Below are 22,198 nucleotides of genomic sequence, written 5' to 3' on the forward strand. Positions count from 1 at the left end.
TCTGATTTTTCTTAGTGGATTCCCCCGCCTAAGTTGTAAAATGGAGCCTCTTAATTTATCTTTTCCTGTCATAAAACTCATGAAATTTCCTGCGCAGTCCCCTAGCCCTTTAAGCAGAGAGTTGGCCTGGGCAGTACAGAAAAAGTTTTTCCCAGTATTAACCAAGAGGAGACATAAAACGTCAACTATTTTCTGTGGGACATTCTGCAATGTTTACAGTTCTGGCTTGCCCCGTGTCCTTCAATGAGGGGTGACAGGTTCTTATGACTTGAAAAATGTCAGGGCAGACAAGAAGTCTCTAAGCAAACCCAAGAAGCATCCAATTAACTTTGTTTACACAGATGCAAAAGCACGGAAAGTTATACGGTAAGGTCCAAATTCCAAAGTTTGTTTTGTTTTTAATTACACACCCAACCAAGTGCATAAAAATCGCACAAAATGAGTGCAGTGAAGATGTCATCATTTCTATTTTTAGACTGGAGCTCATAAAGCGAGGCTGTCATAAATTTTCACTTGGGGACAAAACGACTTATAACCAGGGAAAAAAGGCATACACACACCCAAATCTAACAGTGGTAAACAGTTTTTTAATCAGGCAATGAAACATGGGAAAAATATATTAGTAATCATTATAATAATTTCATTTGTGTGAGTATAACTTTTACAAATATTTACCTGACATATAAAAGGGAAATTACTGTGCATATAAAATTTATGTAGATGATTATTCCACACAACACAATCCTGATAGCAGTAGTCAATGCAGCGTTCATCCCTCAGACAAGAGGCTCCTCACACACTTCATGGCACCCGCGGAGACACAGTGGAAGCAGATGTGCAATTAACATTTACTTGTTGGCACACTAGTACAAAGGGGTATCTACTGGCAAACACACAACTTGCTAACAACGACACTGAAAAGTTTACTGCTACCTCTGAGATTTTTAAAAAATGCCTGGATCCTGTCCCACTGGGTAAGAAGGACCAAGGCTGAGGCTGTGGGTGTGGCAACCAACAGACCGCCCTGGATCTGGACTGGGGGTGGAGTCCAGGTTCAAAGTCTTATATGTCCACTTGGAAATTATTCATAAATATAGAATATAGGTTAACACTGTGACTAGGAAATTGTTTTTGGAGTACATTTCAGATACCACGAAAAGGCAGAGGGGGAGAAAGTGGCATCTTTACAGTTCTAAAGTGAAGAATCATTACAGGGAGGGTTCAAGCCACACCTCAGCTCCATGCCTGGCCTCCTCCAAGTGAATTAAGAATGCCAGCATCGCACGCAACATCTCCATATTAGAACTATAACCAGAATATATATATATATATATGTATATATATACATATACATATATATACATATACATATATATGTGTGTGTGTGTATATATATATATGTAATAGCTGTAACCATATTATAGTTAATAAAGTCATTCCTTAGGAATCTTGTTTGTCCAAATCTAACTGCATGCTAAGAGGCACAGAAATGGGATTGCATTTGGATGAAGAACTACGAAAAGTGCAATCTTTAGTCTCCAGAATGCTAGCTCTGGGCACTATGCAGTGAGTCTTCCCCGAAATATTGTCGTTTATATTATCTTCCAGAGGCGATCTTTAGAGAAGTGTCCAATTTTTTTTTTTACCTTTACTATATGGGAGACTCAAGGTTTGAGTAATAAATTGCTTTTTAAAACTCACTGGAATCTGGAGGCCAGTCAAACCCTTTTGGACAGAAGTCTCCTCAAAATACTTCTTGATTAAAATCTTTGAAGATCACTTCTTAGACCTTTGGCTTGACATTCTGGGATTCCCAGACTATGTTTGTTCTTTAATAAGCAAATAATAATCTGCCATCTCTTAAATTCATCAGAGTATATACATTTTTACTTTAAAATCCTTTGCCTGAATCATTTAATCTTTCAACACCTAGTTCCTCTCTTCCCAACAAGAGGATAAAGAAACCCAAGTCCAAGAGCAAGTGCACATGGTCACAAAACTACAACAAAGAGACAACAGTCGCGTACAGGTCATGAGATGGCCATTAATTGTAGTGAAAAACCAAAAGGAACTCAAAAGGGAGCTTTAGAGCTTTTACACCACTAGAAAAGGATGTGCTGAATCAGTTCCAGCAAGTGCACTCAAGATTTCCAATGCTTGCTCTTTAAAAATTCCATTTTGGGCTTCAGTTACCTATTTACAGTGAGTGCTTCACTCTGGCCACTTTTAGATAGCCCCGCAACATCTGGGGCAGTTTACTCTCCCTGTTTACAAATAGTGCAACTCAGGGCTGTCTAATAAAGATCCAAGTATTTGTGTGAGAGTTGCACAAAGTGTGGGACAGGTAACTGGCTAGAAAGAAGAGTCAACTTGAGCGATCCCCCAAAACCAAACATAAACCTGCCCTTAGATTCCATAGCATTCTGGAAGGCTGCCAGATCCTGAGTTTTGCACCATCGTGTGCTTCTGCACTTCCTAATTTGGGCTGGGTCTGAAGTAGCTATAAACCACGTGAGAAAACTGGGCTTCTCAGTATCTCCAGAACAATTTTACAGAACAAAAGGTTTGGGCAGGTCACCAGCGTTCAGGAGCTTCTCCTAATAGAGTAAAATCTCAGGAGGTCTGACTATAAGCGACCAGCCAACTAAGTCACAAATTGTTCAGTCTCCACTTAAAATACTTTTAGATAAAGATTATCTATCTATACTTTGGCAAAGTCAAGAACTAAAGAAATGGCTCTGGATCCAGCGTCTCAACAAGATCACCTAATACTCTCAAACCATGGTCTGAACCGGCAGCTTCATTTCTTTTCGCTCTTGTAACAGGGTTTATTATTGCCTAACTAACAAGTAAGGGGCCAAAACTCCAGGCTGTATTCTTACTCTCCAGAGTTCTCAAAATTTGGGTTTTTGTTTTTTTTTTGCTTATTTTTAAAGAAAAATAAACATACTTCACTCTGCCCAGTCTATTATCTTAATTTGCCAGCTGCACAAACTACATTTTTATTCTTGTTGGAGAATATCCACCTATTAAATTAGAAGGAAGGACATTTCCTTGTCAAGGTCATGGCTGAGAGGCCAGCGGCAAATGTTACTTCACAAGGGCCCTTTCGTAGTCCTCGCACAGCAACTTCATTCTAGGGTCTGATCTTCAAGGGGGTCTCTTTGACCAGTGTGCTAGGGAAGGATTGTCGTCACCTCTGTTTTCAACACATAGCTCCTTTTTTTAATACACAAAAAGCCTAAAAAGAGGGCTATGGATTTATAACGGAGGCCACTATAAGCCTTCTATGCTTAAAACAGATCAATATAAAACAAGTTAACATGGGTATGTCACCAAAACACAACAGCAAAAAGGTTTAGCAACGTTTCTTTCTGCAAAACTCAAAGTTAATTTCCCTAGTAGGAGAAGACTGAATGCGGAAATCGGTTACACTGACTGGAGACACCTGGACTCCACTGCTGCTGCAACCATAGTGCAGCGCTCATGCTAATCCAGTGACTATTTTCAAAGCCCAAATGATTGTCAAGTCAGTTCTCCAACCACAGATCGTTTCTCTTGTTCTTTTTTGTAAAAAATGGTTAAGACAACGGGCTTTAAAATACAGCCTAAGCACCGATTATAACAAATGCATATTGGTAAAACAAGACTTCTGGCTTTAAAAGACATTACTGACCTCCCTGGGGCTAAAGATTGCACCCATGTGAATAGTACACTTCTAAAGAAAAATTCAGGTTGCAAGATCTATACAGGTTCTCCACTAGGCACAAGTCATTGGTGAGGGTGGATCATGCAATAGTTTTACAAGAAAAGTACGAAAACTTACGTGTACTGAATATAGTGCATATAACCATGACTTTCAGGGTGTTACAATTAAGACAAAAGAGTGCTTTAAAACACTTACATGGATTTGGTTTTGCCTATAAAATGCGAGGGAATTCACTGGCATTACATGGAAATTTCCCATTTTAGGGATAATGGCCCCACCACTCTGAACCAAGTCCAGGAAGAGCTTGAGGAATTTGGTTTTGTGAGTGCGGATCTGCTCCCTGCACATCCTTCCCCAGTATTCAAATGGCCTTTGTTTAAAAATATTCAAAACACGCTGATTTTTGGAGTGGTTCACATGAATTTCTACTGCCCATTTTATTAAAAATTCTATCTCAAGTTTGAAAGGACTTCTTTTTGCCTTAAAGAAAAAAATCTGAAGAACAAGGCATCACACTGGTGAAAAACCATCTGTTTCTTCCCCTTATAATTGGTAATGGGGTTACAGGTACCTTTTAATTATATACGATCATCTAAACCTTTTACAAGTAGATTTTCTTGGCATATTTCAAATAAAGATAATAAAAAGTAAATATTGATCCTGTGGCAACAAATGGAAGCAGAGGAGACGAAATGGCTCTAGAATGGCCTTGCCAAACCCCAGCTCTCAGGGAGCCCCACTCTGCTGTTGATGCAGAAAGCAGACACGTTCCGCTTAAAGATTAAGCCCAAGGGGCCACATTCACACTCATCAAGGCTGAGGAGGCATACCAGGGCAACAAAACATGGTGAAAGCTTTCCCTAGATGGGAAACCTGAGCCTGGGGTTATGAGTCATGACAGACATGAGTCTGGGGTCTTCACATCTTCAATTGCCCCAAATTCTGAAGTTGGCATTCCAAGCCAGGACTCTATTGCAAAATAGGGTTTTACATTTATGGAAAAATGCTCTTCTGTAGAGAAGTTCTTATCTAATGATGCTTCAGAGAAAAATCAGCAGCACATGTAAATATATATGTGAGTGTGTGTGTATACGTGTATATAAATGGGTACTCAAGAGTCCCTTCTTGTTTTTAAACTGGAAGTAACAAAAGCAAAAATATCTCTTCAAATAAAACCACTAATGCTGAAAGTTAAATTTAAAAGATGAAATAAATAGGTCACACACAAAAAACAAAATCCAACAGGTGAAAAGGAGATGATCCCAACAGTAGCGATAAAATCATAAATTTAACGCACTTGGAAAAGTAAAAATGACTTTAACACGAATTAAAGATAGAGAAATCTCAAACCCAAACTTAGCGGCCTGTCCACCTGAACCTATTGTGACAGGCTCTAATCTGTCAGATGCCACTCCTGTGTGACTGTGCGATGCTCCAGGGCTTCTTCCAGGACTGTTGCGTCGGCAGCGAAGCGGGACAGGCAGCAGTAGGCATGTGCTTTTTTTTTTACAGTTTTTTTTTCTCTGCAAAGGAGCGATTATTCCTGGATAAGGCAAGATAATTGTGGTCACGAGAGAAGCAGCCAAATGCAGATCTGCTGAGCTAACAGGGGAAACTCAGTCAGTCTTTCCCAGCTTTGCGATCAGCTCATCACAGATTTTTGTCAGTTCTTCGATTTCTTGGTTCTGGAAGACAAATGACATGATTATTATGCAGGTCATATGTGTCCTGAGATAAAGGCTAGTATAGCTCAAGAGTCTCAACCCTCACTATACTCTTCCTAGGCCTCCTAACTCAGTGGCTCTTAATTTTTTCTACATCAGAGACCCTTTAGAGAAAGGAGAGCTTTGTATCTTCGCCCCTGGAAATAAATGTTCATGTGTGCATTCACAAAGTTATGCTTAAATTGAGTACAGGGTGAGGGTAGCCACTGGCCCTCTGTAGCTTGTCCATGAACCTCTGAGTTCCCAAATTTTCTTGTGATCATAGGCATTACCTGGGGTACTTGTTAAAAACACAAATATCTGGGCTCATTCAATCCATCCAGGGACCTGGGATTCTGGAGTTCAAGTATCCCAGGAACACTGTCTTAGGGGTTATCTGACCCCATGGCAAGAACGCTGTCCTAGCTGAATGGATGCAACAGGCATGAATACACAATTAGAAACAGAAAGAAAAACACCACAGGCATACAAAAAAATGAAGTCCAGGAATCACTGAGCAGTGAGAAATAGGGACTGCTGCTACCACTGATTTTTATTTATCTACTGAAGTTTCTTGACCATGCACCACTAGCACTTTGGGCTGGGTCAGGCTTTGTTGTGGGGGCTGCCTGTGCACTGTAGGATGCTTGGCAGCATTTCTAGCCTCTACCCACTAGATGCCAGTAGCATCTCCCAGTCGTGACAACCAAATATACCTCCAGTCATTGCCGAATGTCCCCTGCAGGGTAAAATTGCAATGAAGGGGGAAGATGGCTTCATATAGTACATAAAAAAACAGAAAGGAAGGAAGGAAGGGAGGAAGGGAGGGAGGACTCAGAGCCCGACTAAGCATTATTTGGTCCCCTGAACCTCAGTAAACACCACTTCCTCTCTGCACCCCACCTGTGACGGTTCCCACCCATACGCCTGGGAGTTTCACAGTTTGCCTTGTTTGTCTCCACCTGACTAGATAGATGTCTGGGCAAAAAGGCAAGGCCTCGTTCAACCAGATCCGCTGCAAGCTAGCCACGGCCAGGGACGAAAACCACACATCTCTGTGCTCACACCACGCCCCTCGCATACCTTCTGCTGAAGGGCCCTTTCCAGGGACTCCACCTTCATCTGTTCTTTCCGGAGTCCTGCGTGGAGAGCTGCACTCTCAGCCTTTGCTTTTGTTCGAACCTGAGCAATCTCTTCATTGGCTCTGTTCATGGTGGGGTTTTTTTGTAGAATAAAGGGACAAAAAGCACACAGTTAGTCATCAGTCCCACCTAAAAGAGAGGATATTCACCACCGACAACTATGAGACACAGACCTAAAGGAACTGACTTCATGACAAGGGAAAAAATAGGATTCGGTGACCTAAGTAATACAATTTTAATTTATAAAAACTCAGCTTCCAAGCAACTGCTAAGGAAATTTCCATGGTGTAAACCAACAGTAGAATTAATTTCAAAGGCCACATTGTCCTTAAAGTCATGTCACTAGAAAAAGGAATCACATGACAGTTTCTACAACAATCAGAAGTTTTTTTAACCCAGTACAAGGAAGGATCATCTTTAGGATCATCACAATTAAAAAGCCAAGATGCTAACCACTGACATCAATGCCACGCAATCCTAAAAGTGACTTTATTCATTAGGTGCAAAAGGAAACTTTAAAAAACCATACATGTCAGTTAATAAATAGCCAATTAAGGAAAGGATGCTAAAAACTCACTACTAATCAGAGGTATGCAAATTAAAGTGAAAAACTTTTAAAATTTATCAGATTGGCAAAAAGTAACAAGGACGATCTTGTCCCATGATGGCCGAGATACAAGGAAACAGACATCTGGTGTGCGAACTGGGGGAATGAAAACTGGCACTGTCTTTGTGGTAGGAATAATTGTAATTTGAAATGTGTAGCCCCTGCCCCGGGCCAGCAGTTCCCTTTTAATCATCTATCCACAGCACTATCCCCACATGGCACAAAGGCGACTGCACAAGGATGTTCACTGCAGCACTGTTTGCAATGGAAAAAAGTGTGAAACCATCTAACTGCCCATCAGTAAGGAATGGAATAGTCCTACAACCTAATAAAAATAATTAGACTAAACTATATGTTCTGACAGGGGAAAATGGCCACAATATATTATTAAGTGAGAAATGAAACTTGTACTGTGACTCCAGTATTACATACCAAAAAAATAAATAAATAAATAAAAAATCCAGAGCCATTTTGGGTAGTATTTGTAAAGGCACAAAGAAAAGACTGGAAGGATACACAATAAGCTTTAACAACAGTACCTTTGGGAGTGGGAATGGGAAAGGGGGAACTTAAAAAGTTTTACAAATAGGAAAATGTACAAATATATATTATTTTTTAGTTAAAAAAATCAAGTTGGATGCATCCTTCATACCACTCCTCTGGATAAATTCCAAATGTGCTAGATTTAAGGATTAAAAAAGTTAAGCCATAAAAGTACTAAAAAAAAAACCATGGGAGAATATTTTACATTCAGCAAGGAGAAGATATTTGTTACTATGACAGGAAATCCAGAAGCTGTAAAAAAAAAAAGGATACTTTCGCTGTATAAAAATTAATTTCTGCATATCAAAAAACACTATAGGCAGAGCCAAAAGTTAAATGACAAACTGGAAAAATTATCCACAACTTATATCACAAAGGCCTGGCATCCTTAATATAATAATATATTTATATATAATATATAAAATATATAAATGACAACAGAAAACTAGGCACAGAATAGTCATTCATAGTAAAGCAAAATATATGTATAGACCGCTATTAAAATGTTCAATTTCACTCATAAGATAAATATGAATCAAAACTACAGTTAATAAAATAAATGCCCTGTTGTTCTCCACCCTGCAATCCCAAACCCAACCAACTAAACTGAAATACCTTTTTTCATCTATCATATTTATGGACTACCAAAAATTTGATCTGTTGGCAAAGCTATAGGGAAGAGATGCTGTCATATATTGTGTAGGGATATAAAGTCTAATGAGGGCAATTTAACAATATTTATCATAATTATAAATTCATATATTCTTTGGCTCAGCAATTCCTTTTCTATATTAAGGTAACTCACATGCATGCCTAATGATAATTATAAAAGGTTACTTATTGTAGCACCATTTGTAGATTTTAAATAACCCGAATGTCCAACAGGAGGGGATCTGTTACAGAAATAATACATTCCAACAATGGAACACCACACAGCTGTTAAAAAAAAAAACATGAAGAAGCTCTTCAAGAATTGAAATGAAAATATTTCCGAAATATACTGCTAAATAAAAAAGCAAGGTATGCTATCATCTATATAAAAAAGGATATTCTCACATTAAAAAATGGTAATTATGTGACATGATGGAGGTGGTAGCTAATGTTATCACAGTGTAATATATATCAAATCAACACACTATACACCTTAAACTTATGCAATATGTCAATTATATCTCATAACGCTGGGGGGCGGGGGAAGAAGGGGAAAAAGGATATCTGGAAGGATAAAACAGTGATTACCCCCAGGTAAGAAAGAGGTGGAAACTCAGTGGAAGGAGGGTAGGGTGGAGGGAGATACTGTATATCTTATTCTTTTTAATGTTAGAACCATGGGAAGATTATACCTATTTTAAAAATTAAATTGGTCGGCTGAATGGCTCAGTTGGTTAAGAGCTCGCTCAAGAGTGGAAGCTCTGAGCAACAGGGTCACTGGTTCGATTCCCGGTCAGAGGTGAGCTGCCACTCAGCTGCCAACAGGTGGCAGGATGGCTCAGCTAAAAAAAAAAATTTAAACACACACACACACACACAAATGCAATATGGAGTTGCAAAACAGTGATTTTTATCTTGCTTCCATCAATCTTCCCACAATACCATGAAAAGTGCAAGTCTTATTATGTGTAAGCTCTTACTTGTCCAGTTTTTCTTCTGCATGGATTTTCAGGGCCTGATATCGCTGTTCCTCTTGTTTAACTCTGGCTAAGTAATCCTGAGCACACTTTTTCAAGGCTTCTTCATTCTGTTCCAAAGTGACAATTTAAAATAAAAGAAACAGGACATTTTTTCTTCTACTAGTAACATAACATATATCAGATATAACATATATATAACATTTTCTAAAAAATGAGAAAACCCAATTAATTCAGATTCCTTTATATTATACTCAATGGTAATTTGAAACAGGCACAAATAATTCCCACTGAAGAAATTCTAGAGGATTTATTCATGTATTAATTTTCAAGTCATACAATAAGGTTTAGTTACACTGGTACCTACTTTAAGAAGGCAGTTATTCAAAACTGAATGGCAATCTGATTCCCACTTTAGATAAATTGGTCAGCCTCATTTTTATTTTCATTGTTCACCGTTATAAATGTGTCTTATTGATGGTGTGCTACTAAATTAAACCAATATGTGCACTTACATCTAAATCTGAAACATTACATTTACTTTCCTCTAAAATATGCAGCCTGAATTTTTCAGTGCTATGATGAGAATCCCTTTACTTTTACTAATATTAAATTGGTGAATTATCAAAAAGACCATTTCCATAATTCTCCTAAAGTCTGAGGGTTCCTCAGTTCTTAACTCCATGCCATACTCTGGTTGTGTCTGGGGTTTATCAGCCTGACCCAGGAGAGGAATGACCAACATGACACCCAGTAGGCCAGACGCCTAAACAACCACATAAAGAAAAAGGTGGAAAAATTCTCCAGCTTCACTGAAACACAAGATACAAGGCCAACAGGGGCCCCGGGTCCCTATTTAAAAGGCTATCCACACACCTCTGGCATATACGTTTGAAGATCCACTACCAAGAAAATATACTCGCAATGAGATAGAAAGAAAAGGATATGCTACCTTCTTGAACCCTTCCAGAACGCCTTTCAGGTTCTCATATCTCCTGAAGAGATCAGAAAGGGACCTTTCCACAGAATTAAGGTCGGCCAGGGCCTGCTCCTTCTCCAAGGTCAGTTGCTGGAAGCTTTTCTGAGAGGTCATACTTGTCCGTTGTTCATCTTCTGTGAATTACAATCAAAAGCAAGGGCATATTCATTCAACAAATAGTTAATGGCTGCCCTCCTTGAGCTCATCAGTTTTCCATGGTGGGGACACAGCAGTGGACATAACAAAATTCCCACTTTCAAGACTTACATTCTAGTGGAGGAAGATATATGGCAATAAGCGTTGGGGGAAAAAACAAAGCAGGGTAAGAGAGGTGGAGTTCCTTTTTTATAGAGTGGCCTCACTCAGAGCAGCGATCTGAACGTAGACCCAAAAAACTGGGGTCAGGAACTCCCTGGGAGGATATTCCATGCAAAGGCCGTGTGCTGGGAAGGCATGAGGTGATGTGGACAGTAGAAAATACCATTTCAGTGCTGAAGTGCAGAAAGGCTGGACTGTGATTTAGGACTCAGTCATTACAATACTGGCTAGAAGAGGTTCTAAATTCAGTGCAGGAGGGTCAACGTTTTCATTTTGGAAAGACACCAATGGGTCAATGCAGGGAAAGTAGAACTTGTAGTGGAGTTAAGGCCACTGCACCACACTAGAGAGATCCCACTTGGTGGTGGTGGTGGTGGTGGTGGGGGTGGTATGAATGATGTGGCTAGGCCACCTACGCTCTGGGTCCTGGACTTTTCACAGAATCTAAGTGTCTGCCATCCTCTAAAATGAACCTAACTACAGTTGATCCTCATTATTCGTGGATTCTGTATTTGTGAATTTGCTTACTTGCTAAAATGTATTTGTAACCCCAAAATCAATACTTCTGGTGCATTCCTGGTCCTTCACAGACATGGGCAGAATGCCCAAAAAGTTGAGTCACCTGATGTACACGTTCTCAGCTGAGGTTGAACAAGATAACACCTTCTTGCCTTATACTACAAACAAGTGTCCTATTCACAGTCTATTTACTGCATTTTTTGTGTGTTTTGTTTTGCATTTTTGTGCTTTCTGTTGGTGATTTTGCTGTTTAAAACAGCCCCCAAGTATAGTGCTAAAGTGCTATCTTGTGTCCCTAAGTGCAGGAAGGCTGTGACGTGCCTTATGGGGAACATACGTGTGTTAGATAAGCTTCTCTCATGCATGAGCTGTAGCACTGTTGGCCATGAGTTCAATGTTAATGAGTCAACACTACATATCAAATAAAATATCTTTAAACAGAAACACACATAAGAAAAGATTATGTATTGACCAAAAAGTTGTGACCATAGGCTTGCATGAACCTAACCTTATATTTTCCCTAGAAGCACTATTTCAATATTTGCTAATTCTGTATTTGTAGCAACTTTATAGACCATAACTACCACAAATAATGAGAATTAATTGTATCTAAGTCATGGACAAATTGAAGTTTGTATCCTGATTTGAAAATCATCTAGGGATGGTATGGCTGATACCCTAGAAAAAAATTTCCTTACCAATCATTTGGGCAATAGTCTTTTCATATTCAGCCACAATTTTCCTTAAAAATAAAAAAATAAAATTATTATCAGAAGAGAATTTTTAGACAATGGAAGTTGGAGAAATGCTGCCCCAATTAAACACAATAACATATACTGACACATTTACATTACCTATTTATCTGCCTTAGGCTTTCTCTCTTTTTTTAATGTTAATGCAAGATTTGTTAATGTTCAAAAGGTTTTCCTTAAAATTTTACATGTAACAAGCCTTCATTCTATTTATAGAAAACATGCCTTCACTTTTCTTTGCCCCTATGTGAATGACCTCAAGGCAATAGATGAAGTTTGCTTACACAAATCAATCTTTCACAAAATAAGTTATAGTAGTCCCCCTTTATCGGTGGTTTTCTGTTCCACAGTTTCAGTTACCTGTAGCCAACTGCAGTCCGAAAATATTAAATGGAATATTCCAGAAATAAACAATTCTTAAGTTTTAAATTTTGATACATTCTGAATAGCATGATGAAATCATGAGCCACCCCACTTGGTCCCACCTGGGAGATGACTCATCCCTTTGTCCAGCATCTCCCCGCTGTACACACTACACGCCTGTTAGTCACTTAGCAGCTGTTTCCATTATCATACTCACTGTTGTGGTATCCCAGTGCTTGTGTTCAAAGAACCCTTATTTTACTTAAAAATGGCCCTAAAGTGCAAGAGTCATGATGCTGGCAATTTAGTTATGCCAGAGAAGTTTTAAGTGCTTCCTTAAAGCGAAAAGGTGAATATAGTACAATACGGTATTTTGAGAGACCACATTCACATAACTTTTATTACTGTACATTGTTATAATTATTCTAACTTATTATTGGTTATTGTTGTTAATCTCTTATTGTGACTAATTTACAAATTAAACCTTATTGTAGGTATGTGCATATGTATAGGAAAAAACAGTACATATAAGTTTCGGGACTATCTGCAGCTTCAGGCATCTACTGGGGGTCTTGAAATATATCCCCCATGGATAAGGGGGGGACAACTGTAACAACATTATTGGGGCTTTTGCTAAGAGATCTAATCTGAGTTCAGGCTTTCCTGACTCCAACCTACCCTTTCAGGCATTCTGTCCCCTCTGATTCAGTGACAAGTTTTATTTTACTGTCTTAATTCCAAAAGTATTTCAGTTATTGAAAGACCTGAAAGATCATCCTGTCATGTTAACCTTTCTTTTGGCAAAGTGCAATGTTTTCCTGATTCTGTCCAGTGATGGGCGCTCTTTGCTGTGACCCCCTCCGTGAGAAATGATGGCTCCCCGGCCCATCACTTTGACCCTGCATCCCAGTTTCTTATGATGGCTTTGTAAGCTCTCCAAGGGCAGGGACCATCCTTTCCTCTCCACCACACCCAGCATGGGGCCTTATACCCAGTAACTGCTCAAAAAACAAACCAAACCAAAAAACCAGCCAGAAATTAGTGTAGACATATTTAAAATATTTCTTAATCACTCAAGTACTGACTGTACAGTATATAAATTATGCTTTTTAAAAATCTTCTTTGATGCCATCTTTAGTTATTTCACAATTCCCCTTTCAGTAAACAGTGAGCAGTAAACATAAAAAGATTTCAATTTAAAGATGTCAATCAATTCTGTTTCCCATTAACATGTTTTTTATAATCTCTTTGGTGGTTATGAGATTTGAAGCTACCACATATAATTAATTTTAGAAAAGTATTATGAACTATAATGCCTCTATAATTGACTGTGTCAGTAAGTCTTATTATTCTGTATTCCACATGGATATTCTTGCACAAATTCCTTTTTTCAAAAGGTAAGCATTATGTGGGTTCTGCTTATTTGTAATGTACTGAACACCCCCCAAAATAAGCTACAGTATTTGAAAATATAATAACTGGTCAGCAATACTCATGAAATGACATCAATCACAAATTAAGGTACAAATAGCAAAGCCCTCAAGTTCTCAACAGCTGGTTCTTTGGTAAACAAATACTTTCATCACTTTATTTGTGTTAAATCTAATAACACATAAAGATATCCAACCCCATGCCCGAACCTCCACTCTAACCTCATCTCCAAGACTTCTTGTCGGGTTTCTTCGTATTTTTTCTTCCATTCATTTGCTTCAATCTCTTTAGTGATTATCTAGATTATAATAGAGATAAAGCCTGGTTTTACCCACTTGATCTATTACAATTTAAATTTAAGTTTGGAGACTAAAAGGAATACACAACCAGGTCCATCTGAGATATTCAATCTACATTAAAAATATAAAACCTCAACACATATATAATGCTCATAGGCATTTGGAAAAGTGGACTCTTAGCCACACAGGATGCTGGAATGTAGCCACCAGAGTGAAAGTGAACAGACCCTCTCCTGGGAAAATTCCAAGTGGTAATCACCATCTCTATAAATTTAACTCAGTCCAGGGTCTGGCTCTCAACTCTGTAGGCCCAGAAAACTGATTGGGACAGGACACCAAGAACAAAGCCATCTGTCTGGCAGATAGTCAGTCACCTTAACTAAAGTAGATGCCAGAACACCAATTTTAGTTAGGATGAGAAATGAACCTGCCACAAAATCAGAGTGTTAGAAGTTGGCATGACCAGCGTATTCCCTTTCTGTAGAGATTTCTGATTGCTTGATAAGAATGGGGTCAGGAAAAGGGACTCACACATTCAACACTTCCAGCCAGATGTACCTATCTCACTATAGGGAGGATCTTGTTAGTCAGACTAGAGCCCATATCCCTATTTGGAATGCCCTTGCTAACTCAAAAGAAATTTTTAAAAAAAAAAAGATTTTACTGGGGAATTGGGGAAGGGGAACAGACAAGTTGTTGTCCTTTTGTTCCTCAGTCTAGCCGCGGAGAACGTTGCTTCACTGGCCCATGTTGGTATTATCATTGCGCTCTTCCTGGGTGAGGCAGATCCGTCGCCAGCCTCTGGACGGCCACTCACGGTGGCTCTTGGCAGCTCACACCGATTGCCAGCTGCTCATGCTGGCTGCCGGCCACACACGGTAGCCTATGGCAGCCCACTGCAGCAGGGGCTGCAGCCCACACCGTCGCCAGCGACCCATGGCAGCCCAGCTCCAGGTAGAGCTGCCACTCACCATCTCAGCTGTAGAGGGCAGTGTCACTGGCCCCCACGTGGGATCTGAACCTGGGCCCTGCTGCTCAGAGCTGGCGTCCCAAGCCAGCTCCCAACCAACGCACCACACGGCTGGCCCCTCAAAACAAATACTCTTAATTCATTGTCGCAAACTCCATTTGCCCTGGAAAGGGCTTGGATGGGCATCTGTTGTTCTCCTTTTATTTTACTTCCCTGTGCTTCTCTCTTTCAAACTGGTACATTATTTATTTTGGTGCTTTTGATCAGGATCTCAAGATCCTAAAGCCAGTTTCTCTGTTTCGGGTTACTAGGCACATCTTTGCTTTGAACCATTAGGTGGTCATCTCATAATTTAACTCTCAGGAGGCAGATGAAGTCTTTTTTCTCATTTACAAGATTTTGGTGGGCCTCCTTACCACTGCTCCCAAGTTTTGACAATAGGAGTAGTTGACATCCCTCATTACCAACCAAATGCTATTTTTTAAAACTTTAAGAGACCTGTATCAGAGGTATTAACTACTCTCACCATATTATAAAAATAAAATTGCTATACCAAGAAAATTACCTACTTTAAAAAATGGTGGAATCATCAAGCAAAACACAAACCAAATACATAATATATAGCACAGATATCTAATGGGAGAGTGTGGTCACTGACTAATAGTATATAACAGCAACTTTCATGTTTTTTGGATCACTCAAGAAAGGCTTAGCAGTCATCTATTTTGAACAGAGACTGCTCAAGAAACACAATAAGGAATTTGGGAGTTGAACAGTTTAATTAAAGAATGGATAAAGGTAGGAAACAATTTTATATTACTGCAAGTCTAGAATTTAAGGAATTTTATGCATGAACATATATCCTCTGTAAAATGAAGGTACTGATTTAGTTACATATGTGGATAAAACTGGAAAAATTCTGCATTTAAAATTTCAAGGCTATGTACCCATGTTTACTGTAACACTATTCACTGTAGCGAAGATATGGAAAGAACTGAAATGTCCATCCATAGACGATTAGATAAAGAAACTGTGGGACATATTTACAATGGAGTATTACTCTGCTATAAAAAAGAATGAAATTTTACCATTTACTACAACATGGATGGACATAGAGGGTATTATGCTAAGTGAAGTCAGACTGAGAAAGACAAATACCATATGATTTCACTTATATGTGGAATCTAAAGAACAGAATAAACAAACGAAACAGAAATAGACTCATAGGTACAGAGAACAAACTGACAGTTGCTAGATGGGAGGGGTTGAGGGATGGGTGAGAAAGGTGAAGGAATTAGGAAGTACAAATTGGTAGTCACAAAATAGTCACAGGGATGTGAAATACAGTATGGGGAACATAGTCAATAATGTTGTAAAGACTATGTAGGGTGTCAGACGGATATTGGACTTATTGGGAAATTGTTTCATAGATTATATAAATGCCTAACCACTGCGCTGTATACCTGAAACGAATAAAATAATATCGAATGTCAACTACAATTAAAAAAAAATATAGTCACAGGATGTAAAGTACATCACAGGGAGTATAGTCAATGGTATTGGAATAGCTATGTACGGTGTCAGATGGGTAGTAGACTTGTTGGGGTTACAACTTTGTGAGGTGTGTAAATGTCTAATCACTACGTTGTTTTATACACCTGAAACTGATAATAATAATAATAATAATAATAATAATAATAATAATAATAATAAAAACTTCAACACTAAAAGGTAAAGAAATGTACACAATTCTTAAGGATATTTTGAAGCGTCAGCTTTTTTCCCTGGACAGCAGAATATCAGGACTTCAGCACCTATGTAGCGTTTCACAGGGAAACCTTTATATGAGCTAAACAAGCTGTGGGAAATAAAAACTTCTAACCAGGGATAACTCGGGCCAACAGAGATGGAATCTGCCTGCTGGCACGTGGGCTTTACAAAGAAATGGAGTGATAAGTGGACAAAACAAGAAAGCTTTTACCTCTTCTCTTATCAGGGTGAGCACAGCTGTCTTATCTGATTCACTGAGGCAGATGCCATCCAGGGGGCTCTCTGCTCCACAGGCCACAGACACGGGAGCCTTCTCCATAGGGGACTCCAACAGTCCCTGTGGGAGGGGAGAGGTTACATTCAATACGTTCAGTCTTCAGCTTCTTAAGCCCAAATATTTCCTCAATAACATCCTCATTTCTAGATTGATCACAATTCTTAAAAACATTTTTTGAAGAAAAAAATCAAATCTAGTTATAGTGCTATCTAAAGGAAAAACTTGTTCTAATGATTATCAGTGGGGGCAGGGGGTGATGTCTTAATTTCTGTTGATCAGATAGCCTAGAGAAGTCTTATTCTTATCCAAAAAGGAGAAAGTGTAATTGTAGTGGTCAGTCACCAAAGAACTGCATGCATAAAAAAAAAAGCCATCCATGGTAAATGGCTTATTTTTCAGGGTGTTTCTGGGGATGATGTGTCCATGTAAATAACTTCCCCCAAAAAGTGTCAACTTGTTTATTTTTTTGTACGTATTGATGTTTTGTGTGTGTCTTTAGTGACTTTGGATGGAAATGTTTCTAAAGTGTATTACTAACTTTCAGGCCTAAGGAAGCAGAAATGGTTCATATATCTGAACCCTGACCCCACCCCACTCCCAATGATTCAGGATCATCAGGACTTCAAAAGCTCTGCAATGATGCTGTGTGGTAACCCAGTGCTGCCATCAGGTGTACACCATTATCTGTTCCTGTACAAAGTGGCCACATGTAAGACAAGATCTGCCCCTGCACGTCCCTTTGCTGGTTCTTTCTAGCTATTAAGTTTTCAGTTCCCTTCTGGTAGCACTTCACCTTCTGATGCACCAGCTTGCTTTTATCATAAACACCTCAGGTTCCAGAGAGCCACATTTGGTTAGTATTTTGTTTCTCACAAGAATACAGATTTTGTGCTATTTTCCTTCCTAGAAGGCATTTTTGGGCTATTTCCCCTCACTTATATAAGTAAACCTTTGTATAAATGGGGGGAAAGCTGCTCTAATAACATCCAAAATGCCAGCCAAATGACTTGGGAATAATCTTAAATGTCAGTATAATTAATCAATTAGTTATTGATTAAAATCAATCAGTTCTCTGATATCGTATTTGAACCAAAGCTAAACATAAAGTCCAAGGTCAACTTAGACCAGCGACTTTTAAACTTTTCAGGGTTATTATAGACTTACCCTCTCTATAAAATGCTCAAAAACACACACATAATATTTGCATACAGCTTCACAGACCTCACTGAAGGGCCCAATAGAGAAACTCCAAGCTTAGGCCACAGAAAAGGGAAATGCAAAGCCATAAGCTGGCAGTACCCACTTCCAGCAGCATTTGGGGGGAAGGCAGCCCATTATGCCAACAGAAGTCCAAGGTCTCCTCAGAAACACACTCTTCTATCTTGGGATAGATCTATCCCAAGAGCCAGAAGTCACTTGTGGTAGGCAACCTCTAAAATGGCCCCAATCACCCCCCATCTCCTGGTACTAATGCTCTTGTGCAATCTCTTCCCCTCAGCTGGACCTAATGACTCACTTCTAAAGAACAGAATATGGTAAGTCATGGGATATCACTTTTAAAATTAGTTTACACAATGACTCCGGATTCTATACCGTGAGAAACTCCATGAAAAGGCCCATATGGCAAGGAACTGAAGTCTCTGTCAACAGCTAGGACACAGATGTGGCAACAGCCACATGAGTGAGCCTGCAAGGAGACCCACCCCACGTTGAGCCTGGAGGTGACCGCAGCCCTGGTCAATACCTTGATCACAGCCTGTGAGAGACCCTGAGTCAGAGCAACCCAGCAAGCCATCCCAGGACTCCTGACCCAGAAATGATGAGCTAGTAAGTGTTGGTTGTAGGTAACTCATACACCCCTGGACATTCAAATCATCTCATTAACTTCCTGTGCCATGTTTCTGAAGAGGCTTTCTCATAATCTTGTTTCCCATGGAACTTGCCTACAGGGAGATAATACCCTAAATTAAGCTGACACATTTGGTTCACCTTTGTTGTTATATTTCTAACCTAAACTAATACATTTAAAAAAGTCTTTTGTGAGTGTTTATTATTCTAAGTCAGAATCCCCAAGTCAAGTCAACTCTACAAAATAGCCCCCCATGCCTCCTGTGACCCTTTTGTTAGCAAACATTTGAAAAATAAGACAAAAGTTGTATTAGTAAAGAAAATATCAACATGTATTCTGGAGTTCAGCATCTCATTCACTCACTGAGGGGAAGAGAGAATTCAGTCAATCACATCCTTACAAAAGCTTCCCATTTCATTGTCCCCTAATGCTTCTTCCTGTCCCACAATGCATTCACAACTCAGGACCGAAAAGATCTGTCTATAGACAGCGGAATTCAATGGAGTCCTGGTTGCAAGTTTACAATCAGCACAAATGCCACAAAGTAATTCCCCTTGCTCATGTCCTTGCAGTGAGAGAATTAGCATCACTTATCTGTCGCAGCAGCGTGCTAGGTGTGCTCATCCTGTCAGTTGTTCTTGAACCCACCGAACAGGAGGACCACCCCTGCCGCTTCTCTAACAGAGACAGGATTGGAAAAGCCAAACAACTTTTTTTCAACTTTTAAGAAGTTTAATAAGACTTCTTAAAAAAATTGACTCCTAAGTGAAAAATGCTGCAGACCAGTAACTGAGAAGCACGATGAGAGATTTAATGCCCACCACTCACTGTACTCTGTCTGGCCTTGGTTATTTTGCCCTGGCGACCGACCACCTATGTTGGGCATGAGACTGCAAAAGGAATGTGCTTCAAAGACCCTAGAGAGACTTGAAAAAGTAAGTGCTAGATTAAACAGATTTTTTTACTCGACATTTAGAATATTGCAATTTCTTTATGCAACATTTATTCAACATTCTAAGGAAGTAGAAAATTTATTTCAGGAAGTTCAACTGGGGTTACTTTAAAAAAAAAGATCACAACATACAGTATGTTAGTATGTTCTTCTCCAGATAGCTCTAGAGACAAGTTTCTCCATTTTTCTTTCCACTCTCTTTCCCACCCTTTTCCTATCAATATCACACCACTTTATATTAGCCAAGCACTTCACAGCCTCAATCGTCCATGTCATTGTTTCATTTTATCCTCACAACCACTCTAATAAGGTAGATAGGGGCTACTAACTTTATGGATGACTAAGTTGGGAATCCAGAAGTTTAACCGGTTGGTTTCAAGAATTGGGTATGCCATCTAAATCTGCAGCCACACAGACCAATGCTTTGGTGCACTCAACACAGCCCTCTTCAATCATCCTTTTGCTCTTTTCACACACTGAAAATACTCCAAAGTGCTCCCATGGTACTTGGAAAACTTCCCAAGGAACCGGTTTCCCCAAGTGCACAACCAGGCTGTTCTGGTAGTGGAGTGTGGAGTCTCACCCGCTCAGAGGTGGGGATGGAAGGCATCCCTGTCTCTCACAGGCGACAAAACCCAGGTGTAAACCCATGAGTGGCTGCACTGGCAGTAGATGGCCTGGCTTCCAAAAAAGCTGAGGATCAAATGAGTTTCTAAGCAAAAGTGATTTTGTCTGAAAACCAATGTGACTAATGTGTGAGGCCCGTGTGAGGAAATAATGCTCTCAAGTCCCTATGTGTTATGTGCACGTCTTTCTTCTGCTCTTACTTCCACAGGCTCCTCCTCCACCCATCTACCTTCACATCTGCTTACTCTACCTCCTCTAGGGAAACACCAGGGTCACCGCCCAACAGTGAGTCCTGAAAACAAGCCAAATGGAAAGACATTCTACAAAACAACCGCCCTCTACTCTTCAAAAGTGTCCAAGGCAGGAAAGACAAAGAAAGACTGAGGAACTGCCACAGATTAAAGGAGGCTAAGGAGATGAGAACGAAATGCAATGTGGGATCCAGCACTAGAAGAAAGCCATTATTGGGACACTGATAAAATTTAAATATGGTTCATGGATTAAATAATACTTTATCAGTGTCAGTTGATTTTGATAATTGTACTGTGATTATATAAAATGTTAACATTCTAGCAGTATGGGTGAAAGACTTAAAGAAATGTTTCGTACTGTTTGTAAGTCTAAACGTTTTTGTTTGTTTTTAATTAGCTCGGATTCAGCCTTCCTGCCACCTGCCACACAGTCGGTCAGCCCCTGGAACAAACTCTGTTATTATATTCACCACAGGCTATCGCTGGTTTCCATTTTGCATCTACTACCACTGCTATTCAAAAGAAGTATAATGCAAGCCATATGTAATTTAAAAATTCTCAGTAGCCACATGTAAAAAGTAAAAAGAAACAGGTGAAATTAATTTTAATAATATAGTTTAGTTAAGCCAGTATCATTCATTATCATCCCAACATGTAATCAATATAAAAAGCTAGAGACATTTTATTTTCCTTCTTTTTGTACTAGGTCTTCAAAAACTGGTTGTATTTTACACTTACAGGTCATCTCAGTTCAGATTAGGTGCATACAGTTCAAGTGCTCAGTAGCACATGCGACCAGTGGGTGCTATAGCGGTCGCCTTAGGACAGATGATGAGCCCCTCTGTGTTTTATTTGTACTTTATCCCCATCACCAAACACTGGCTAAAATTTATTTAATGATCGAACATGGGCTTCAAAACAAATACTGAAACAAACTGAGCTCCACTTACCACCCCACCCTCCAAAGTTTTGGAACTTACAGGCATGGCAGATCCATCTTCTTCCATCTTCTGGCTCATCTCTTTCTCTACGCCTAAAACACAGAGTCGTTTTTGTAGTTATCCCAAGTTAGTTCCTTTCCTTCTTGTCAAAGACACTGGGAAACCCCAGTGCAGGCCCAGAATGACATCTATGAACACATGAAGGTCATTTTAAGATTTTCAGAGGAGCACTGGCTTTCTGTTGACCGCTGTGATGTCCATGTTAAAAGTCCAAAATATTCAGAAGAAAGAGGAGTGCAAGTTAGTCAGCCATAAACGGATGCACAATCTTCAGGTGGAAAGAACAGCAAGGCTGCCCCCTTGTGTCTATGTACTAACCATGGGATTATTTTAGAACGAAAACCATAACACTGAATGCTGTTTTATTACCAAGTCTGACTAAATTTAAATTCCACCCAAAAGGGTACCCTTAATCTAATTAGTGTAGCACAGTGGGTCTCAACCTTCCTAATGCCGTGACCCCTTAATACAGTTCCTCATGTTGTGGTGACCCCCAACCATATAATTA

General features: G+C 39.5%; 1 protein-coding gene across 11 annotated transcripts in view; it reads right to left on the minus strand.

Annotated features, from left to right (window-relative positions):
* Positions 1-567: 567 nt before the first annotated feature.
* TACC1 (transforming acidic coiled-coil containing protein 1) overlaps positions 568-22,198 on the minus strand; it is a 109,375-nt gene continuing 87,744 nt past the window's right edge. For all 11 annotated transcript variants that reach the window (XM_019626794.1, XM_019626800.1, XM_019626802.1 and 8 more), the window contains 8 exons: positions 21,670-21,722; positions 16,945-17,070; positions 13,916-13,992; positions 11,847-11,890; positions 10,285-10,445; positions 9,336-9,442; positions 6,496-6,616; positions 568-5,394 (listed from right to left, as the gene is read on the minus strand). In XM_019626794.1, coding sequence (XP_019482339.1) covers positions 5,326-5,394; positions 6,496-6,616; positions 9,336-9,442; positions 10,285-10,445; positions 11,847-11,890; positions 13,916-13,992; positions 16,945-17,070; positions 21,670-21,722 — 758 coding nt within the window. In that variant the 3' untranslated portion in view covers positions 568-5,325. The remainder of the gene's footprint in view (positions 5,395-6,495; positions 6,617-9,335; positions 9,443-10,284; positions 10,446-11,846; positions 11,891-13,915; positions 13,993-16,944; positions 17,071-21,669; positions 21,723-22,198) is intronic.

This window comes from Hipposideros armiger, unplaced genomic scaffold (assembly GCF_001890085.2).
Source record: "Hipposideros armiger isolate ML-2016 unplaced genomic scaffold, ASM189008v1 scaffold_690, whole genome shotgun sequence".
Taxonomy (NCBI): Eukaryota; Metazoa; Chordata; class Mammalia; order Chiroptera; family Hipposideridae; genus Hipposideros; species Hipposideros armiger.